Consider the following 23,162-nt stretch of genomic DNA (forward strand, 5'->3'; position numbering starts at 1 on the left):
TTTGGGCCGCTCCTGCGGCATATGGTGGTTCCCAGGCTAGGGGTCAAATCGGAGCTGTAGCCACCGGCCTACGCCAGAGCCACAGCAACACGGGATCCGAGCCGTGTCTGCAACCTACACCACAGCTCACGGCAACGCTGGATCGTTAACCCACTGAGCAAGGGCAGGGACCGAACCCGCAACCTCATGGTTCCTAGTCGGATTTGTTAACCACTGCGCCACGACGGCAGCTCCCTGAAAATGCTATTATTGAAAGAAATTTAAAACCATTGTTGTAAAGATATATCAATTATATGTTCTAAAGTGTTAAGAATTACAGTTCTTTTTTTTTTTTTTTTTTTTTTTTTTTTGCTTTCTAGGGCCGCACCCACAGCCTATGAAGGTTCCCAGACTAGGGGTTTAATTGGAGGTACAGCTGCCAGCCTACACCACAGCCACAGCAGCGCAGGATCCGAGCTGCATCAGTGACCTACACCGCAGCTGCAGCAATGCCGGATCCTTAACCCACTGAGTGAGGCCAGGGATTAAACCTTCAACCTCATGGTTCCTAGTTGGATTCGTTTCTGCTGCGCCACAGCAAGAACTCCAAGAATTACAGTTCTAAAGTAATAATCAAAAGTAGAAAGAGGAGTTCCCATTGTCTAAAGGAAGAATCAAAAGTAGAAAGAGAATAGGGAAATTTAAGATATTAAAAGAATTTAAAATGTTTCGTTTTAAATTGTTCAAAAAGAATATTTTCACAATTGTCATCTGCCTATTAAATAAGCATAGAATTATACTGATTGTAGAGGTCAAGCAGGAAGAATAAGAAACTATACAAGGAGAAAGGATATTGATAGATAAGAATTAAAATAACACAGACATTTTGGCATAAAAGTACATTTTGAAATTCTTAGAAGATGTTAATTACATCTGAAATGCCTTTCTTCATTTTATGGTAATGTCACATTTATAGAAAATATTTCTATATAGGTTAAGAAGGAATTATTCTTTTAAGTTTAAAATTTTACTTTGTTTTACTTAAAATTTGAATTTTTTTTTCTTTATGAGTGCCCTTGCAGTTTATGGAAGTTCCTAGGCCACGGATTGAATCTGAGCCACAGCTATGACCTATGCTGCAGCTGCAGCAGTGCTAGATCCCTTAACCACTGGCCAGGCTGGGGATTGAACCTTTGCTTTGCAGGACCTGAGCCACTGCAGACAAATTGTTAACCTATTGCACCTCAGCGGGAACTCCTAAAATTTGAATCTTTTAAAAAAGTTCCTTAGATATATATTTTTTCTTTCAATTTCTTTTTTTTTTCTCAAGGCTGCACCTGTGACATATGAAAGTTCCCAGGCTAGGGGTCAAATCGGATCTGTGGCTGTGGGCCTACACCACAGTCACAGCAATGCCAGAGCCAAGCTGTATCTGCCACCTACGCCCCAGCTTGAAGCAATGCTGAATCTTTAACCCACTGAGGAAGGCCTTGGTTAGAACCCATATCCTCATGGAAACTAGTCGGGTTTTTAACCCACTGAGCCACAAAGATAAATCCTATTTTTTTTCTGATTATGTAAGTAATTTATGTTTAGTGTGGAAAGTAAAGTTAAAGGAATCATAGAAACATAGTAGCTGAGAAGTGATCATTGCTCACATGTTGGCATATTTCCAGTTTTTATTATTATTATTTTTTTCTTTTTAGGGCCACACCCAGGACATATGGAGGTTCCCAGGCCAGGGGTTGAATTGGAGCTGTAGCGGTTGGCCTGCACCAGAGCCACAGGAACACCAGATCGGAGCCATGTCTGCAACCTACACCACAGCTCAGGCAATGCCAGATCCTTAACCCACAGAGCAAGGCCTGGGATCGAACCTGTGTCCTCATGGATGGATTCTAGTCAGATTTGTTTCCACTAAGCCACAACAGGAACTCCTCCAGTCTTTATAAAACCATATAATGGGTTAAATGTTTATCTTAAATGCGTACCTGAATGTGATTCCTTTTGGCACCTACGTCAAAACAATCTGTCTAGCTTGTTCATTGAACTAATTTATCAAATAAAAAGTTAAAGCATTACAAATTTATTTAGAAAGGTACCTGTATAAAGTTGGGAAATAATAAGGGGGAAACAGAGTAAGTTAAGATATTCTTTAAACATATTTGCTTAAATTTTTAAATTAATTTTTTATATTCCTCATGAATGTACATAGTTAAAAAGTCAAACTGTGATCAATCAATATAGATTCTAGTACATCTTTCCCTTATCACCACTCCCCATCCTCTTAGTTCACCTCATTAGAGACAGTGGCTGTAAATAATTTTTCAAGCCTTCTTCTAAAATGAGGCATATAGCATAGTATATACTGTTATGAACCGTGGCTTTTAGACATTTCAATGAAAAAAAAAAGACTTTTAAGTACTCAATGTGAAAGCCCTGTTCTGAGCATTGGGGATATACATGTGAACAAAGCAAATAAAATCCATTAAAGCTGACACTTCTAGTGTCAGGGAAGACATAATAAACACATAAACCAAATATATCAGGAAGTATTAAGTGCTCTGAGGAAGAGAACAGTAGAGTAAGGGACAAGAGTTTAAGAATGAAGAAATGGGACTTTTAGACAGGGAGGTCAGTGAAGGCCTGTCTAATCATAAGGTGTAAGAACAGAGACCTAATAAAATGAGAGCAGGTGCCTAGGGGGAGAGTGTCCCAGGCAAAGCTCTTAGGAGTGTGCTTTGGTATTTAAGGAAGTGTATGGAGGCCAGAGTGGCTGGAGTAAGAGAGAAGAGAGTGCTAGGCGGTAAAGTCAGGCTGTAATGATAGAGCCTGAAGATTATTGCACTTCAGAAAATGTTGAATGCATCAGATTTCATTACATGGCAGTACCATAATTTAACCTGTGTCCTGAAGATGGACATTTATTTCCAGTTTTGTGCTGTTAACAGTGGTACAGAAGGTAGCTCTGATAGCTCTTCCATTCTTATTTATTTATTTATTTTTTTGTCTTTTTAGGCCCACACCTGTGACATATGGAGGTTCCCAAGCTAGGGGTCTAATTGGAGCTGCAGCTGCCAGCCTATACCACAGCCACAGCAGCACCAGATCCTTAACCCACTGAGCAAGGCCAGGGATTGAACCCACAACGTCATGGTTCCTAGTTGGATTTGTTTCCACTGAGCCAGGACGGGAACTCCTGTATACTTCTATTCTTTGTGCTTTGTATGCAGATATGTCTGTAGGTTTAATCTGTAGGATTTGAGATTAAATTGCCTTAAAACAATGAGCTACCACTGCACATCTATTATAAAGGCTGAAATCCAGAATATTGCCACCACCAAATGCTGACAAGGATATGGAGCAGCACTAACTCTCATTTCTGGTGAGAAAGCAAAACGGTACAGCTACTTTGGAGGACAATTTGGTAGTTTCTTAAAAAACTAAACATACTCTTACCATAAATTTCCAACCAGCCTTGGCATTTACCCAGGGAAGCTGAAAACATATGTCCACACAAGCATCTGCATGCAAATACTTGTAGTAGCTTTATTTATAATTGCCAAGCAACCAAGATATCCTTAAATAGATGAATGGATTAACAAACTGTGGTATATCCACACAATGAAATATTAATTGAAAAGAAGTGAGCTCTCAGGCCATGGAAAAAATAGGGAGGAGACTCAAATGCATATGGCTAAGTGAAAGAAACCAATCTGAAAAGGTCACATACTGTATGATTCCAACTATTTGACCTTCCGGAAAAGGGAAAAGTAAAAAGATGGTAAAATGGTCACTTGTTGCCAGGGCGTGGAGGTAGGGAGCAGGGCAACTAGGAAGGAGGAACAGGTGGAGCTCAGAGAGTTTTCAGAGCAGTGAAATTATTCTATATGATGATCTAATGGTATATGCATGTTATTATACAGTTGTTAGAAGCCCATAGAATATACAGCACAGGGTTGATTTCTAATGTAAACTATGAACTTTTGTTAATGTCAGTATTGGATCATCAGTTATAGAAAATGTACCATACTAATGCAAGATGTTGATAGTTTGGGAAGCTCTGGTTTAGGGGTGGAAGAAGGGAATTTATTGGAACTCTTTGTACTTGCCACTCAGTTTTTCTGTAAGCGTATAACTGCTTTTTAAAAATTAAAATGTATGGGCATACCTTGGGATATTGTGGGTTTGATTCCAGACTCCAACAGTAAAGAAAATATCCCAGTGAAGTGGTCACAGGAATTTTTTAGTTTCCCAGTACATATAAAAGTTATGGTTACACTGTATTACAGTCTGTTAAGTGTATGGTAACATTGTCTAAAGAAACAGTGTACATACCTTAATTTTAAAATACTTTATTGCTAAAAATGTAGCCATCAGTCTGAACCTTCAGCAATTCGTAGTCTTTTTGCTGTTGGAGCGTCTTGCCTCAGTATTGATGGCTATTGACTGGTCAGGGTGGTAGTGGCTGAAGGTTGAGGTGACCGTGGCAGTTTCTTAAAGTAAGACTGTTAGTGAAGTTTGCCACATCCGTCAACTCTTCCTTTATTTTTTATGTGGTGTTAATTTTTGCTGTACAACAGTGATTCACTTATATATATATATAGACAGGATAGATTTAGCATAATTCTTAAGGGCCCTAGGATTTTCAGATGATAAATAAGGATTGGCTTTCAATTTAAAGTCACTAGGTGCATTAGCCCCTAACAAGAGTCAGCCTGTCCTTTGAAGCTTTGATGCCAGGCATTGACTCCTCCTCTCTAGCTATGAAAGTCCTAAATGGCATCTTCTCCCAATAGAAAGCTCTTGTGTCTATATTGAAAATCTCTTGTGTAGTGTAGCCACTTTCATGAATGATTTTAGCTAGACCTTCTGGGCAGCTTGCTTCTACATCACCATTTGATGCTTCCCTGGTACTTTTATGTTACCAGATTGGCTTCATTTCCTAAATTTCATGAGTGAACTCTTGCAAGCTTCAGACTTGTTTTCTGCAGCTTCCTCATATCTCTCAGCTTTCCTGAGTTTAAAGACTTAGGGCCTTGCTCTGGATTAGGATTTGGCTTAAGGGAGTATTGTGGCTGGTTTGATCATTCCAGACAACTACAACTTTCTCCATATCAGCAATAAGACTGTTTTGCTTTCTTACCATGCATCTATTCCCTGGAGTAGCATTTTCAGTTTCTTTCAAGAACTTTTTCTTTGTATTCATAACTTGGTTGTTTGATACAAGAGGCCTGGCTTTCAGCCTTTCATGACTTTTGACAGGCCTTCCTCTCTAAACTTATCATTTCTAGCTTTTGACTTAAAGTAAGAGACGTGTGACTCATCCTTTCACTTGAACACTTAGAGACCATTGTAGGGTTATTAATTGGACAAATTTCAATATTGTGTGTCAGGGAATAGGAAAGAAGAGAGATGAGGAAACAGTCCATTGGTGGAGTAGTCATAACATACACAGCATTTATCAGTTAAGTTTGCTGTGTTATACAGGCATGGTTCATGGTGCCCCAAAATAATCACAAACATCAAAGATCATTGATCATAGATCACCTTAACAAATACAATAATAATGAAAAAGTTTGAAATATTGCAAGAATTAACAAAATGTGACACAGAGACATGAAGTGAACAAAGGCTGTTGGACAAATGGTGCCCAGAGACTTGTTTGATATAGGCAAAAAGCAGTATCTGTGAAATGCAATAAAACACTTTAGAGCACTTTATACCATAAAATGAAGTATGTATATATATTCATTAGGAACACCATAATTTAGACTTTTGAAATAACCACAGATTTACCTGTAAACTTTTAAATTTATTTTTTAAAGTTTGTGTCATTCTCCATTTCTAAATGTTATGACATATTGGGAGAAATAAATCACATTAGTAATATTTCTGACTTGACTTCGCTTTGTCTCTTCTATGCAGTATTCCCTTTAATAACAAACCTAATTCCTCTCTTGTTAAAACTATGGTGTTCTTTCCCATGACTTTGAATTACTTAGGAGAGTGATAGAACTTGTGTAGACTAAGTTAAACAACTTTGTTTATCCTTGTAGTCTAAACTGATGTAAGCATCTAATGTCTTTATTATTCATGAGGAAAATAGTGTAGTATTTGGGTGAAACTTATAGAGTAGTGATTTTGTTATATGATATTTAAAGACTTTTTTTTTTTTTTTTGCTTTTTAGGGCTGTACTTGCAGCATATGGAAGTTCCTAGGCTAGGGGTTGGATCAGAGCTACAGCAACGCCAGATCCAAGCCATGTCTGCGACCTACACCATAGCTCACGGCAATGCCGGATCCTTAACCCACTGATCGAGTCCAGGGATCGAACTCGCAACCTTATGGTTACTAGTTGGATTCATTTTCACTGCGCCACAATGGGAACTCCTCAAAGACTTTTTTCTTTTTTTCTTTTATGGTAGCACTTGTGTGTGGAAGTTCCCAGGCCAGGGATTGAATCTGAGCCACAGCTGCAACCTCTGCCATAGCTCTGGCAATGCTGGATCCTTTAGCTCACTGTGCCAGGCTGGGGATTGAACCCACACCTCTGAGCAACCCAAAATGCTGCAGGCAGATTCTTAACCCACTTCACCACAGTAGAAACTCCTCAAAGACTTCTTTTATTTGTTGCTTTTTAGAATTTTCAGTTAGGAATTCTGCTAAGAGAATTTATGATTAATTTACTTGAAGGCAACTTGTCTGACATTTTAAAAAAATTAAATATGACATAATCCTTTTACCCTCAGATTATCCAGGATGGCCTCAGTAAGCAATTTTGTGTTATTAATATTTAATTTAAGGGTTTTTTTTTTTTTTTTTTTTTGGTCTTTTTAGGGCCACACCTGCTGCATATGGAGGTTCGCAGGCTAGAGGTTGTGTCGCAGGCTATAGCTGCCCACCTACGCCATAGCCACAGCAACATCAGATCCAAGCCACGTCCACAACCAACACCACAGCTCACAGCAATGCCAGATCCTTAACCCACTGAATGAGGCCAGGAATTGAACCTGCATCCTCATGGATACTAGTCAGATTTGTTTCCGCTGAGCCATGATGGGAACTCCTAACTTAAGTTTAAAATTTAATAGTTTTGTTTGGATAGTAAAAAGTTTTGCTTATGTCAACAAATATTAAAGGAAATGAAGTGAATTTAGGACTTATGTTAGAATATATTTGTGAGAAGCAGTGTAGCTTGTTTACAGTTATGACTTAGGACCTGGTATTCAACTTCTTGAACAAATATATCCCTGATGTTGTTTTCAGATTTTTCTCCTAGTTTATGTTTATTATAATATTGGGTCTAAATTTAAGGACCTTTAAAGGTATTTCTGCCAGTGGACAGTCTTGTGTATATGATGTGAATTTCACTTAATTACAAATAGGGAGAAATATGTATAACATTTTGGAAATGAGAAAAAGCCAGAATTGTCTTCTTCCTATATGTTTTATCTATCTTTCTGTGCTTTTAGTGTTCCATCACATTTGCTGTCTATGAATTTCTTTTTTTTTTTTTTTTTTTGTCTTTTTGCTATTTCTTTGGGCCGCTCCCGTGGCATATGGAGGTTCCCAGGCTAGGGGTCTAATCGGAGCTGTAGCCACTGGCCTACGCCAGAGCCACAGCAACGCAGTATCCGAGCCACGTCTGCAACCTACACCACAGCTCACGGCAACGCCGGATCGTTAACCCACTGAGCAAGGGCAGGGACCGAACCCGCAACCTCATGGTTCCTAGTCGGATTCGTTAACCACTGCGCCACGACGGGAACTCCTGTCTATGAATTTCTTAAGCTGCATGGAACTTTGGAGGGAAGGTTATAGTTTTTGGTATAGTGTGTATATTTTATGGTCATTTTATGATCCAAGATGAATTTATGTGGACTACATCTATTTTTTTCTTTTTGAGAGGGGGAAGATAAGTCTTCAGAAATTGGCATGCTTATAGCTTTAAATATTTGTTTTTTCATTGCAATTTTTTTTTTCATTCTGCCCTTCCATCTACATAAAGCACATTACAGATTTAAGATCCCTGATGCTTGTGGCTTAGAAATGTAAGCATCAGTAGGAATTTCAGTGGCTTTACAGAGATTCTCTGATCTAAGCTATAGATTAGTAAATCCCCCAAAATTCCAGTAGCTACTTCACTGTTAGTCATTTTTCTGTAGTGTAAGTTGCATACCTGTGAGGCACTTGACAGATTTCCAGGTATGTATAAAGACCTTTAATATAGTAACAAATGGAGGGATATACTTTTGAAGAATCCATTCAGGATTGTGATAATGGGGAAAGTTCTGAGGGAAATGCCCAAGCTCTTTGTTCAGGTTGGTGGTAGGAAAGAAGGAGCAGAAGGGATTGTGATCTCCAAGGAATTGTCTAACCTAAGGGATAAAAAATTAAGAAAACTTAGAATTTATCTGTGGAATTGAAAACTTGATTCAATCTAGTTTTAAAAGAATATCTGTCAAAATCATCTTTGGGAGTTCCCTGGTGGCTCAGTGGGTTAAGGATCCTGAGTTGTCACTGTTGTGGCTTGGTGGATTACTGCTGTGGTGTGGATTAGATCCCTGGCCCAAGAACTTCTGCATGCCTTGGGCATGCCTCCCCCAAATTACCTCTGATTATAACTGTGGATGGTATTTTACCTTTTGTGTTGATAAGTAGCACTTCAAGTTTTACCCATGTTTCTTTGCTCTAGTAGGTTTTAATGAATACTTATCTTGTAGTTAACATAATGTATTTCAAATTGTATTGTAATTTGAAGGAGACGCAGCTAGCAGGAAAACATGAGTATAGTCATTCTGACATTTTGCAAGTGGTTTCAATTTTAAAATAAGCTTATCTTTAATACATTTCATGGGAAGTCATACACTGAAGGCATATTGTTGCCATTTTCTTAATATATTCCAACCTTCCTTTTTTTTTTTTTTCTTTTTGGCCGTGCCCATGGTACAAGGAAGTTCCTGTGCCAGGGATCAAACCCATGCTACAGCAGCGACCTGAGCCACAGCAGTGACAATGCTGGATCCGTAACCCACTGAGCCACAAGGGAACCCCAACCTTCCATGTTTTTATGCACATAAATTTACCTAAAAGTACTCTTAAAGAATCCTTTATGTTGCCAACAGTTAAATTTAGGGGAGGGATCTCTATCCTTTTCAGTCACAAACTCTGTGACATACATTTAGTTTTAGGTTAATACTTTTTTTGGTTTTCTCTTTTATATGTTCACAGTTGAAACTTCCACTTTTTCAAATGATTATGCTGTGCTGCCGAAATACAGATACTCATTCAGTAAACATTTATTGAGCTCATATGTGCCAGGCACCAGAGAGTTAAAAAAAAAAAATAATTAGAAGATAAAATTTTTGCCTTTGAAAAGTTGGGAGAGTGACATATACAATCCACTAAAAATAGATTGTAAGCTTTGTGAAAGCAGGAATTTTTGTTTGATTTGGTACTTGCTGTATTGCTAATAAGTTAATTATGTATGGGAGTATTCAAAGCTTCATAGATGAGATGACATTTTGAGCCTCAAGGATTGTCAGGAAGAAAAGAAGACTAAATAATATTATTAACTCACAAAGCAATAAATTTTTTGGGGGGAGGGGCGGGGGGACACACCTGCAGCATATGGAAGTTTCCAGGCTAGGGGTTGAATCAAAGGTGTAGTAGCTCTTAGCCTACACCTCAGCCATAGCCACAGCCATGCTGGATCTGAGCCGCATCTGCAGCCTGCACAGTGCCTTGTGGCAACATAGGATCCTTAACCCACTGAGCGAGGCCAGGGATTGACCAGCATCCCCATGGACACTAATCAGGTTCTTAACCTGCTGAGCCACAACCGGAACTTCACAGGAAGCCATGTTGTTGTGAAAGTGCATGAAATTTTCAGGAAACATAAAATTCTGTGTGGCAGCAGCAGAGGAGAACAGAGATAAGATGAAGTTTTAGTAGATGTTGCAGCTAGGTTGCAAAGGCCTTGTGTGACAGGCTAAGGGATTTAGGTATCAGGGAACTAGCTATTTCTAGTAATCAGGAAAACCTAAGAGATTGAATTAATGGTAACATTCAAAAATTTTTTTGACCAGTGTCGCTATTGTACTAGATATTATGCAATATTATTTAAGTTCTCTATTCATACATACATTCATTTACTCAAGAATCCATAAACTAAAAGTAAATTAAAAAACATTTGAGAAGTATGAATTTGATTATTCTAGGTGTGTCAAAATTTGTCTTTAATTTTGTGATCTGGTTACTCTTAAATTACCAAATGCAACTAATTAAAAATGAAGTTTTTTGAAACAATCCAGTTTTTAAATCTTTATCTTTAAAAATTCAATCTTTTAAGTTTTTATGTAATATGCTTATCTTTTGAATAAACACAAACTTATTTTTCTTGATAGCTTGATTCTTTCTAATTGTAAATTCACTTTTTGGTAAATGTTTCTACTTAAAATTTTTAAATCATACTGTTAACTTTAATGTAATTAGGAGATACTGATTTGATTATGTATTCTTCTACCAGGAATTCAATCCATTAGATTATGAATTACACAAAATTCTCTTAAAAATTACCTGTGAGCAACTTTGACACTCTGTTAGGGAAGAGTGTGAAAGTAGGAATTTGTTCTTAGAATTCAGCTTCATTAAGAATGGCTCAGAGAAGTGTCCAAATGTGGTACCAAAAATTTCTTTAAACTAATAATATTGAGTTCTTTTCAGTGTTTCCAATGAACTTTCCAAACTTTAGTTTTGAGAATATAATGCTGATTAAAGTGTCTACTGTTTTTAATGCTGTACCATTGTAACTGCTAATAGTAAAAAGCATTTTCCTGCTTTACACCAAAAAATTTACATTCAAAATGTCACATGTGTTTTCTGATTTCCTACAGCTTGCCAGTATTTGCCGTGCTGAAATGTTTTGATTTAATATTTTCTTCCTTTGTATCTTTTAGTTTTCTCTGTTGCTGCTTTTTCTGTGACACAGCCTTTCATTATAGTCACTCTTCTTTTTTCCTTCCCCACTTCTTTCTTTTCCTTTTTTAAAGCCATGAGAAGCCGATCCATTGGTGAATGTGCTCTGCCATCGGCCTATATACGCAGTGCTAAAAGTGCTCCTGTTCTGATCCATACTTCCAAACCCTTCTTGCCTGATATTGTTCTCACTCCCCTTTCTGATGAGCTTTCAGGTAGTGCCACCTCTGCTAATTTCTGCACCACCTTTTTCACTTTTTAATCTTTCTGCTTTCAAAGTTTGCTTAATCAAATAAATTCTTCAAAGTTAATTTCTTTGGGGGAGGTGTGGGAAATTGGGAAAGTGGTTGAGAAATCTAAATTTTGAGTTATTTAAACTCTAATGCTGTTCTTGCAGTTCATTCTGGAAGTGCTAAGTTTAGTGCTGTGCCAATGTCCAATATTTTGAGTTAAATAAATGGCCAACTTTTTTTTCCTATTTACGTTTGACTTTTTTTTTCTTCTCAGGTGGTTAAATGAAGTAGTAATGTATATTTATAATGTCATTATAGATGTCTCACAAAAGGTGACTTGGAAGATACTCAGAGCCTTGACTTTTAATTTCCCATTGCTTTGACTAAACGATAAGGTAAATCTTGAGTAATGCATTCTCCATCATCTATAGTAATGGAACTAAAACCAGGAGAATCAATAACTGAGAAAAATACATAATCTAAAAGTTGCTTTAGAATAAATCTTTGTATTTATATTAGATTATAATAGTATACAGAATTCTAAAAACTCATTTTTAAAGCAAGTAAAAAAACCATCCTGTGATGCCTCAGGTATTAAGGAGCCTCACAACCTGCTCAGCTTTCCACTTCTGCCTCAGGTCCTTGATCTCTAATACTGGGATGGTCTTCTCTTTAATAGGCTTAATTAACATATAATAAAATGCTTAGTTCCTGGGTTCAGTTCAATGAGTTTTGAGAATTGTACATACCCCCTATCAACTTTCACTCCAAACAAAATGTAGAATGTTTCCCTTACCCCCCAGGTCCCTAGTGAGACTTAACACTAGAGAATTCAAACACAAACTATATAATTTCTGTTACCATAGATTAGTTTTTTCTTTTTTTGAAAAAAGTTTTGTGTGAAAATCATACAGTGCCCTGTCTTTTAGACAAGCACCTTGTGTTGAATATATAGTTGACCCTGGAACAGTGCAGCGGTTGGGGTACTGACCCTTTGTGTTGTCTAAAATCCATGTATAACTTTACAGCAGGCCCTTTATTTTTGTGGTTTCACATGGGCAGATTGAACCATCTGCACATTGTGTAGTACTGTAGTGCGTATTTACTTTTTAGAATCCACAAATAAGTGGACCTGTGAATCTCAAAGCTGTCAGTTCAGGGGTCAACTGTGCTTACCATGGAAAGTGCTATGGCTCAGAGAAAGTTACTCATGCATTCTTAGGTGCTTTCTTAGACATTCTCCCCCCAGTGTTGCCACTTCTGGTGAGGTTGCTGGTTTTTTGTTTGTTTGTTCTTTAAAGAACCTATCTCTGTACCCTCTCAGTTTCTAATGTACTGTAGGCTTATGGAGGGAAGGTGCATTTCTATTAATATTATTTCAAGTGAAGTCCCCTCCAACCACCCTTAATCCTGTTAAGATCAGAGATTTCTCCCAAACCTAGAGGAAGTACATAATTGAAAATTGAAAAGGAAAGTAAACTACATAAGAGGAAGAAAAAGTTTTCATAGTTTTTAATCTCTCCTCCTGATGTGAGCAGGCATATTTGAACTCGTAATGAAATATGTCCTGGGTGCATCATGTAAGATCAGGAGTTGAGGTTTCTGCAGCTATTTCACCAATAAGACAGTGAAACTACCCATAGACAATCACTCCAGCTTTTGGTTAGAAGTAGAGTTTCCACAAAGTTATTTTCTTGATACTTCTGAATACTTAGGGGGTAAAAAGAAACTTCTTTTAATTCCTTTTGTTTGTTTTAATATATTATAATTTCTGAAAATGGACTGTTGTCAGTTTTCAATTTTTTTTTTTTTTTTTGTCTTTTTAGGGTCGAACTCGTGGCGTATGGAGTTTCCCATGCTAGGCATTGAATTAGAGCTGTAGCCACTGGCCTATACCACAGCAGCTCCAGATCTGAGTCTAGTCTGCGACCTGCACTACAGCTCACAGTAACACCAGATCCTTAACCCATTGAGTGAGGCCAGGGATCGAACCTGCGTCCTCGTGGATACTAGTCAGATTCGTTTCCACTGAGCCATGGTGGGAACTCCTGAATGTATTCTATTTTTATCCAGCTCTTCTTTCTCTAGTATTCTTGATTAGATTTCCATTCAGCCTACTTTGTTGTAAATGTGATATTATATGGTATAGCTTGATATAGATAGACAAAACTGAATAGCTGAATATTCTTGGAGAGTTTCTCCTCAAGCTCTGGGGACTATTTCCAGGGCATTGACACTATGTCATTGATATCAGTTGTTAACATCAGACTCATCTGATGTTGAAAAAAGTTTTTTTCCCAGGCTCCTATCTCAGGTTTTGATATAGTATCTTGAGGGTTGCATGAGTATCTAACTTTATTTTTTAAAGCACTGCAGGTAGTGCTGGTGTCTGGCCAAGCACATTTTCCCCGTCCTTTCTCCTGTACTAGATTGTACATTTGGTAACCTAGCCTAGCAATCTTTATTTTCCTGATTAAACAGAGTGAAGCCAGAAATCTCAATAATTGTTCTTTTTTTTTTTTTTTTTTTTTAGAAATTTACTGTATATTAGGAAACAAGCCACATAATAGTCCAAAACACTGCCAATTCTCAGCAGGTCACTTAGGTGCTGATTGCAAATTTTTTCAATAATTATTCTTAAGCAGATTAGCTTTTACTATCAAAAGTAATACTTTTATGAAAGGTTTATGTTAAAAAACATAAGCATAGTGGGCAACTGACTTTTACAGCTGTTTATTATTTTCCGATCAAGTATTGTGGATTACTTACCCCAAAATTAAGTTTATAGACCCACTTTTTTTCCAGTTAGTTCTCAGAACTACTAATTTGTTTGCTGTATTTGATGTTAGATCCTAGTCTATCTAGGCCAGATTATATAGACTGCTAGTGTTGTTAATAATATTAACTATTTGGACACTGTAGAGCAAATGTTTTGATCTTTATACTTCTGTTTTCTGAATATCAGAGAAAGAAGACGATATCTCTCATGCCCCATCCTGTACCTAAATTCTGCCTCATTGGGAGGAGAATTTTCTATCTCTAATCAAATAAGTAGGCCCTCTTGACACAGTGAGGGAGTTTATTTCTTCTCATCATCAATATGTAATAGTGATCTTTTACAAATTCTCCACCTAGAAAAACAGCAGATTCTAGCATAATTCTAAACTAGATTTTTGTGTGTTTTTTTTTTTTTGCTGAAATAATTTGTGTTAATTTTTTTTAAAGTACATCTCAAAAAAATTTGAAGCTGACCTAACCATAGCATTATGTAACATGTTTGTAAACAAGCAAAATAGTGTAATTTTCTTATCATAAAAAATATATTGGTTGTTTTCTTCCAAAATTTAAGAGTCAAAGAAACAATATTAGGAAGATAAAAGAGTAAAAGATAGTTTTTAAATTTTAATTGTCTGGAAGTAAAGTTAATTATTTGGGTTTGGTTTATTGCTTTTCAGTCTTTTCATAAAATTTCAATGATATGGATACTGCTTTGAGTTATCTACAAATTGAACATCTAATCTTAAAAGGATGTAGAATTTTTAATAGCATCTACTCAGAATTGGAAACATACTCTGTAGTTCTTATCTTGAAGGTGCATTGCAATTGTAGCCTGTAAGGGACATTGTCATTTCCTTTAAGTAATTCCAGGAAAAACTTGAGTTTCTAAATGGCATTAGTTTCTACATAAACTGATATAAATGATTTTATGAATTTAGGCAGCATAAGAATATTATTACTGATAGCTAGTGTTTATGATTAACTGAGAATTTAACTTTAGTAAAAGGGATTTTGGTACTTTATTCTGTACTTCATTTTAGAAATTATTAAAATTTTCTAGTGGTATATTAGTATTATAACTTGAGTTTTTGCCTCCCAAGGAGATAGCTTGATATTTTACTAATTAGCAGCTACTAATTTTTAATATAAAAGACATGCTTTCCTTCTACTGGTATTTGAGCCCCTACTATATGACAAGAGCTATTTCAAGCAATGGGGATATTGTGATATTAATACAAATGAAATCCTAAAGAAAGGTAAATTTCAGTGGGAAGAATTTTTTTTACACGTTGCAAGCCAATATCACACTTAATTTACAGCTTATCTTTCAAAATAGCAAAGAAAGCTTTTCTTTGAAACACATTCAGAAAAAATGCATTTTAATCTAAAAATAATTTCCAACACTTCAATGGTAAAACATTATTAAGCAAATCCAGAGATAAAACCTGAAATTTCTAATACTTTATAAACTTTATAGGAAGCATTTTCTCATTGTTGAAAGTTTTGGTTTTTTTTAGTTAAAAAAACTTTTTCCTTATTTTGCTCAATAACTGGTTGCTGATACTTTAGATTAAAATAATTGAGTTAGATGCTGCTATTGCTCAAGGTAAAATGTAAGCAGCATAATTAAATAGTTTTGAAGGTCATTTCTATTTTAACTTGTCACCATTATTTTCAGTAATCCAATACAAAGTTTGTTCATTGTGTTCTTTATAACATTTGTATTTGACTAAGTTTCGATTTCTAAAATTCTTATCCTATAGAGATAAATCACAGTGCTGGTTTATAATTTCTTAATATAATTAATTTTTACCATTTAAAAAATTAATGAATTCATGAATATATATATGTGTGTGTGAATCATATATATGTGTGAATAATAACTATATGATTCAAGAGATTAAGAACATGAACTACTTTTTGCCTTGCTTCTAATCCCAGCTTTCCACTTTCTAGTTGTGTAACCTTAGGCAAATCAACAAAATAGTTTCTTCATTTGTAAGATAGGGATAATAACACTTATTTCATAAAGTTGTTGTGAGGAGAAAATAAGTTAATAATGTATACAATGCTTAGAGCAGTGGATGTAGAAAAGACTGTACATTTGGCCCTTCATGTCCACGGTTGGTAGAATCTCTGTAAGCCTGTGGGTATGGAGAGCCAACTCTATTCACTGTAGTAGGCCGTTTTATAAAGGAACTTAAGCATCCATGAATTTTAGTGTCCATGGGAGCTCCTGCAACCAGTACCCTGTTGGGTATACAAAGACAACTGAATGTTGTTTACTTATCACTTAGTCTTTTTCTCTTCAACAAAGTTTAAGCATATTTCTTTAAATTTAAGGCTTGTTATAGTCAATTAGGCTTAATTCAAATGCTGACTTTGAGTTCCTGTCAGCAGTTATTCTTTTCTTTAATTTTATGCAATTAGTATTGTTAATACTAGTATTGTTAAAGCTTAAAGCTTTCAAAAAGTTTTTTGTTTAAATTTAAATTCTCTTATAGTACATTATTGATGGAAAAATATTGTATCTTTTTTTTTTTTTAAAGCTCTTGCTCTCTTAGACTTGAAAGTTTTTTAGATATTCATATGTAGTGACAAAAATTTAGGAAAAAAACACTTAGGCTGAAATAATGGTTAAGTTTCCTAACTTACAAGGTGAGAATTGGATTTGAGAAGAAATTCCTAAAAACAGAACTTCACCAAACTCTTCACTGCCTTCTTTAGAATGGAAAAGTTATGAAACATCAATAAGGGAAACTACACATTAAAATTAACATTCTCCTTTTTTCTGAAGTTCACATATTTGGTAGTCTCATAACATTAGATTTTAGTATCTTGATTTTGAATTTGCAGCTTATAAAATTCTAAGTACAAAATTTTTAAGAATATTTGTTGGAAAGTTATATAAACTTTCATATAAGTCTTTATTCTTTGCTGAGTCCTACTAGAATATTTTGGAATGAAACTGGGGTGCATAGTGAATATAAACTCTAGGCAGAGGTTCTTATGATCTACTATGGGAGATAACCCAAAATACTTAACATTCGTCAAGATGCATATAGATGCATTAGTTATATGCTGAAATAATAAATAATGAATATAAATTAATAAATGTGAAGTTTCTGAGGAAATGCTTAGTTTTTTGTTTAGAAGAATTTCTTAGTGGAATGTAAGAAGAAAGCCAACATCATTTTTTTAAGTGTTGTATTCTCAACTTAATGATAAAAAATTGTTTCAACTTTAAGAGATATTTTGTATTTGACCCATGTTGGGAGTCTAAAGGTCTTTCTTCAGGAATATTACAGACTTCTCTTGATCTGAGTTTAGTATAAGATGGCTCCTTTTGGGCCTCATACAAAGGGGATGATATGAGTGAAATAGCAGAAGGACCAGCCTCCTTTCATCCATTGCATGGATCCTGAGAATATTTTTTAATTCTTATCCTCACTTTATAAATAAGGAAATGGGTCTCAGAGTCTGGAGTTAGAAAACCAAATCTAGTGCCATCAATAAATATATTTGTGATTTGGTTAAGTCACTGCTTTGTTCTAGATATAAATCTCATTTTGATCAGTTTTAATTCTTTTACTTACAGTCTTTGCATTACAAGCCTAATGAGTAGTAACATCTGACTTTTTGACTCTTTGTCCTCTTTTCATCATTTTTTTTGGCTTCTGAAAAATTTTTTTAGTTATTTCTAGGTCACATTAAAGGTCATGGTAGATTCATAGACACGGTATTTCATTTCTAAAATTTCTAATTTCTGTGAATCTCTACAGTTAAGTGGTATTTTGTATTTGTGATTTTCAGTGTCATAAATATTTTTAAGAATCTATCACATACAGTATATTTTACCATTTACCATAGCATTTAAGGCAGCAAAAAAAAACCAATGTGGTGATAAAGAACACTAAGCCTGCTTCTCAAACTTGGGCCTCAGTTTCCTCAGTGAGAGGGTTAAATTAAATAATATACAATGTCCATTTTGATCCTAAAATCTGCAATTCTTTAAAAGAAAGAAGCCATAGGTCCAGTTTTTATGGTTTGATGGTTGTTAAACGGAATGGGACAGTGATAGGCAGAGGTTTCTTCCTAGTATATTAATTAGTAGTGTTTGTGTCAGAAATGAAAAAGTACAGTTAATTTTTTAACATTGTATTGATTTTATTTGATAGGGTAAATAGATGTTAATACTTTAATAAAATGAAGTAAAACACCTCAGTAGAACAGATAATTTCCTGAAAAGAGAACTTTAGGAAGAGGGTAGAGATTTCCATTTGTAATATGTGACCAAACAGATAAGCAAGATTTGAAGATGATGCCTCTTACCTGGTAAGGAAGGAGACAAATTTATGAGACCCTGTAAGATTCTGCAGTGAGATATTTAGATCAGCTTTTTGTATGTTAAGATCTAATTTCTATGCTTGGAAGTTAAAGAAATAGGAAAAATCGAATAGCAAGTTTGAATTGCTCAATTTATTGGCACAGCTCTATCTTTAATTGCACTTCCAAATGTTTCATCACCTGTCTGTTTCTATGCATGTTAACATTTTAAAATGTATACTCATAGTTTTCTAATTCATTTATACTACCTGCTATAGTGGCTTGTGCCCATCATTATTTAAAAATTGTTTTGTATTTTTAATAGATTTTCTTCAATTGAACTTATACAAAAATATCAAAAATTTTTATTTTTAAGCGTATGCTTTTAGGGTATGGTTGAAATTAATACCTACTTTTCATATTCATAGGGTTCTGTGTAATTTTTCTTTTTTACAGATATTGACGATGCTCAAATACTTCCTCGTCCAACTAGAGTCAGACATTTTTCACAAAGCGAAGACTCTGGAAATGAAGTTTTTGGTGCTTTGAGTGAGGAGCAGCCATTGCCTCGAAGTAGCAGCACTTCTGACATCTTGGAACCATTCACTGTTGAACGAGCCAAAGGTGCAGTTCCTGTCATTGACAGTTCATCCCGTCATGCGCCAAGCTTGCAGAGTTCCACAGAGGCTTCTTCAATATCTAGATCCACTGAAAGCCACATCACTGATACTCATAGTAGAGAGTCTTCTCTGGAAGTTGGTGATAGCATATATGACCATCTTTGTCACTTAATAGATCCAGTAGAACTTGCAGATTCAGCTTTTGAACAAATCCAGTACATTGACCTTGAAGGAGATGATGATCTTCTTTCCTCCCTGAAAGAATATTTTAAGGAAAACCAGGAAAGTCATAGTAAAAATGAGTTAGGTAAAGATACAGCTTCACAGGAAGTGAGTATTGCAGTAAATAGAGATGAAAGATCATCCTTAGATAATTTAGAGTACATAGACCAGGAGAGTAAATCAGAAAATACCACCTGTTTTGTTGGGACTCCTGAAAGCATACAGTTTCAAAAGGAACCAAACTCAGCTGTCTTCATGAGTGATAGTGCATCCAACCAGTTAGACAGCTTTATGAGAACAAAAACTGAAAAATGTAAACAACTAAACAGCGATCACCAGTCTTCGGAACCCAGTTCAGGTAGCCCTTGTGATAAAGAAAAGAGGAAACATTTGTATAGACAAACAGCCACAGAATTAGATGCCTGTGTAGATATAACACTAGCTGAAAAGGTTAAGGCTGTGCAAATTAATGAAAATATCACTGTCCCACATGTTATGCATGCCAAGAAAACTACACTAAAAGCACCTGTTAACCGTAGAATGCCTCATGTTACAAGTACTAGCAAGCTTTCTCCAACTAAAAGGAGCTTGTCTGAAACAGTAACTCATAGAGCCAAAATCATGAAAATCGCTACTAAAAAACGAAATAGTGTTCATGTTACTTTTAGACCATCTACTGAGTCAGTTCAGTTTTATAATCCTCTGGAAAACAAAGAGGCTCCATGGAAGATGAGACTGCGGAAGCTCAGTGGCTTTACTAGTAGTAGTAGCAGCAGTACTGGCACCAGCAACTCCCACACCAGCTCAGACAGTGTCACAGAACTAGTAAAACCTGGTGTGTACAGGCCTCTCGATACAATTAGTACAGCTTCAGTAAGTAGTAAAACCATTAAGGAATCTACAGAGATTCCCACCGCCACGTCACAAAAAGAAGGAATCGCAAGTAATCAGTTAGGTAGTCGTAGTACTCCTAGGTCATCAAGTCATGAGGCAGGACTACAGCAGGGATCCCTGGGTGGCGTTTATAAAACTGTTGTACATGCTCTTTCGAAGCCGAAGGCAAATGTTTCCCCACAGAGGCAGAACAGAATGCCACCAGAGGCTCCACTGAGGGATCTGTACAGTCATGTAATGGGCTATTTTGGAAGGAAAGCTGCAGGTGAGCACTAACAGTGTGCAGAGCGCAAAAGGAGAAAGACAGCACCAGTTTGGCTTAATGCAACTGAAGCAAGCTCTAAGCAATCAAAAAGCTTTGGGATGGTCACTGCTTTCTCTCTGTTTGGTTATGCATGCGCCTTTTCCCAGCTGTATTTTTTTCCCAGCATAAAATGTTTATTTAAATTACTAATTTTCTTTACAAAGCATTTAGTTAAACCTCTTTGCTGCTGAACAAGATAGGAAAGAGGGAGGTACAGAAAAATTTAATGACCTTCCAAAGGCTATGCAAATCAAAATATTTTTCTGAGTGTGTACTCCCTGAACCTTGAAATCAGGTTTACTGAGGAGTTGAAATACTTTCTCCCCTGCCCCCTATAGTTTACATTTAAAAGAGCCCCAGCTATATATAATTGGGTTCATTTATTTTTACTGCTGATACACTTGGTTTTATTTTTCCTTAGTAGAAAATTACCTTGACATTATATAACAATGGAAATCAAGGTCCTACAGCCAGCACCAACATTTTCAGTTAACTGTTGTTGAAGAGGAATTTATTTCTTAAAGTGGACTTTTCATTTAAGCCATTTCCAAACAAGCTGTAGGCTTTTTAGTTTTGCATTCATTTTTATGGAATGCAGCTAGTATCCTTGAAACCCTCATCATTACTTTCTTTTTTTCTGAGATTTTAGAAGTACATAAAGGTTTCATGATAGCCAATCATGATTTAAATATGGAACCTCTATGGACAGATTACAGAAAGCAAGACTGTGGTAACTGTTTTCTCTTAACAATTCAAATTTAAAATAACAGTTATAGAAAATTAACTTTCAGCAGTAAGGTAGGTTTTGATTTTATTTGTTTAACATGGTTTTGTTAGCATGATTTAACAGAACGCTGCATCTTGCATTGAGCCATTAATGCCACTTGAGGGCAGTATTTGACAGCTTAGCAAAGCCTGGCCAAGTAATATAAAGATAATGGTATTTCACAGTGAGTTCCTGACCAGTGTTAACCTGAAATGCTTTGTAGTTCATTAGGAATATAAACAGTGCTGATTTTCCTTTGGTTGCAGAGAAATCATCTTTTCAACAGCATGATAGTGAAAGAAGTAAATATCTTATTTTCTGTAATTCACTTTCCCAAGTTTAAAACTTTCTTGTTAATGTGAATCATAATATAGTCATAAAAAATCAAAATAATTATTGTGGGTTTTTTAAAACAGAAAAACCTTTGTTAAAGTATCTTTTTTTTCTTAAAGCAATAAAGTTAGATTTTGTAGTGAATAAAAACAATATGTCAAAATTATAGAATTTTGATTTATAATACCTAAGCTTAAATTCAAGGGACATAATCTTTTGCAGATATTTTTTGGGGAAAATGGAATTATAAATCCTAAGGCTCTGGATAGAAGCAGGGAGGCAGGAAGAAAGAAAAATATACCAGTTTCTTTATAGGCAATATTAACCTAACTTCAAACTAGTGCTTATCTATAAGCTTTCTTGCTGTTTAAGGTTATACTGAAGATTGACTAACATCTGCTTAGTTAAAGTAAATATCAATTTACTAATTCTTAAAATTAAATCTAAAAGGAGAGAAATTATTTGTAGATGCATGTTTGGCAAATAATTGATATGGCATAGGTAATTTGTTTTGGCTGTTTTGTTTGTTTCAAATTTAGAAAATGCAGTTAAGTCTTTCCTCACTATATATAGCTATTTATTTGTTTTTAGTCAATAAAGAGGACATGAGCTCAAAACTGCCCCCTCTTAATAGTGATATTGGCAGCAGCAATGCTAATGTTCCTGATCTGATGGATGAGTTTATAGCAGAACGACTTCGAAGTGGTAATGCCTCAGTAAGTGCTATTTTATTTTATTTGGTTTTAGAGAGAAGGGTAGAGAAACTAAAGGATATGTTCTTATGTACATATATATGTATATGATATTTATGTGAATAATTTAATTCAAATCAGCCTTTCCCCCCAAATTAGCCCTTTATTGAATTAAGATTTTTAAATTATATATTTATAATTTTTTTTTTATCCACAGACAGGCTTATAGTTTTCACCACAGTGAAAGATGGGGATACCTGGTTGCTCGCCTACTTAGGCGTAAGCCACTGCCTTTGTGGTTCGTTCTTCCTCTCTTTTTCATCTTTGCTCTTAAGTTACCCTGATGCCTCCTGCAGGAGAGGTGACAATGGAGGTCTTCTGTCCCAACTCTCTCAATTTTGATAGCATGCTAACATTGTTGCTATCATTCCAGATAACTTAGGAATAGATTTTAAAGTTATCTTTATCTGGAGTGTTAGAATTAAGACAAAATGAAAATATGGAGTTCCCGTCATGGCGCAGTGGAAATGAATCCGACCAGGAACCATGAGGTTGTGGGTTCAATCCCTGGCCTGGCTCAGTGGGTTAAGGATCCGGCATTGCCATGAGCTGTGGTGTAGGTCACAGACGCGGCTCAGATCCCACATTGCTGTGGCTGTGGTGTAGGCCGGCAGCTGTAGCTCCGATTAGACCCCTAGCCTGGGAACCTCCATATGCCGTGGGTGCAGCCCTAAAAAGCAAAAAAAAAAAAAAAAAACAAACAAAAAAATGAAAATAGGAGCAATTTTATCCCTCGTAATGCTTAATTGTTAAGGAAAGAGAAGTGTATGTGGAATTGCTTTTTTTTTAAATGATAGTATTCCAGTTGAATTTCAGCTTCTCTTTAGTGCGTCTGTAGCTCCATTACATTTTTCTTTTCATTAAAAAAAATTTTTTTTTAAATTTCCCATCGTGGCTCAGCAGTCAACGAACCCGACTGGTATCCATGAGGATGCGGGTTTGATCCCTGGCCTTGCTCAGTGGCTTAAGGATCC

At 35.8% G+C, this 23,162-nt stretch overlaps 1 protein-coding gene across 16 annotated transcripts in view; it reads left to right on the top strand.

The window, feature by feature from the left end:
• RALGAPA1 (Ral GTPase activating protein catalytic alpha subunit 1) overlaps nucleotides 1–23,162 on the top strand; it is a 231,707-nt gene that overhangs the window by 81,217 nt on the left and 127,328 nt on the right. For 7 of the 16 annotated variants that reach the window (XM_021099156.1, XM_021099149.1, XM_021099150.1 and 4 more), the window contains exons 17-19: nucleotides 11,035–11,175; nucleotides 18,754–20,298; nucleotides 22,028–22,152. In XM_021099156.1, the coding sequence (XP_020954815.1) occupies nucleotides 11,035–11,175; nucleotides 18,754–20,298; nucleotides 22,028–22,152 (1,811 nt within the window). The remainder of the gene's footprint in view (nucleotides 1–11,034; nucleotides 11,176–18,753; nucleotides 20,299–22,027; nucleotides 22,153–23,162) is intronic. The other 9 variants (XM_021099159.1, XM_021099163.1, XM_021099161.1 and 6 more) reach the window with 3 other exon arrangements.

This window comes from Sus scrofa, chromosome 7 (assembly GCF_000003025.6).
Source record: "Sus scrofa isolate TJ Tabasco breed Duroc chromosome 7, Sscrofa11.1, whole genome shotgun sequence".
In the NCBI taxonomy this organism is placed as follows: Eukaryota; Metazoa; Chordata; class Mammalia; order Artiodactyla; family Suidae; genus Sus; species Sus scrofa.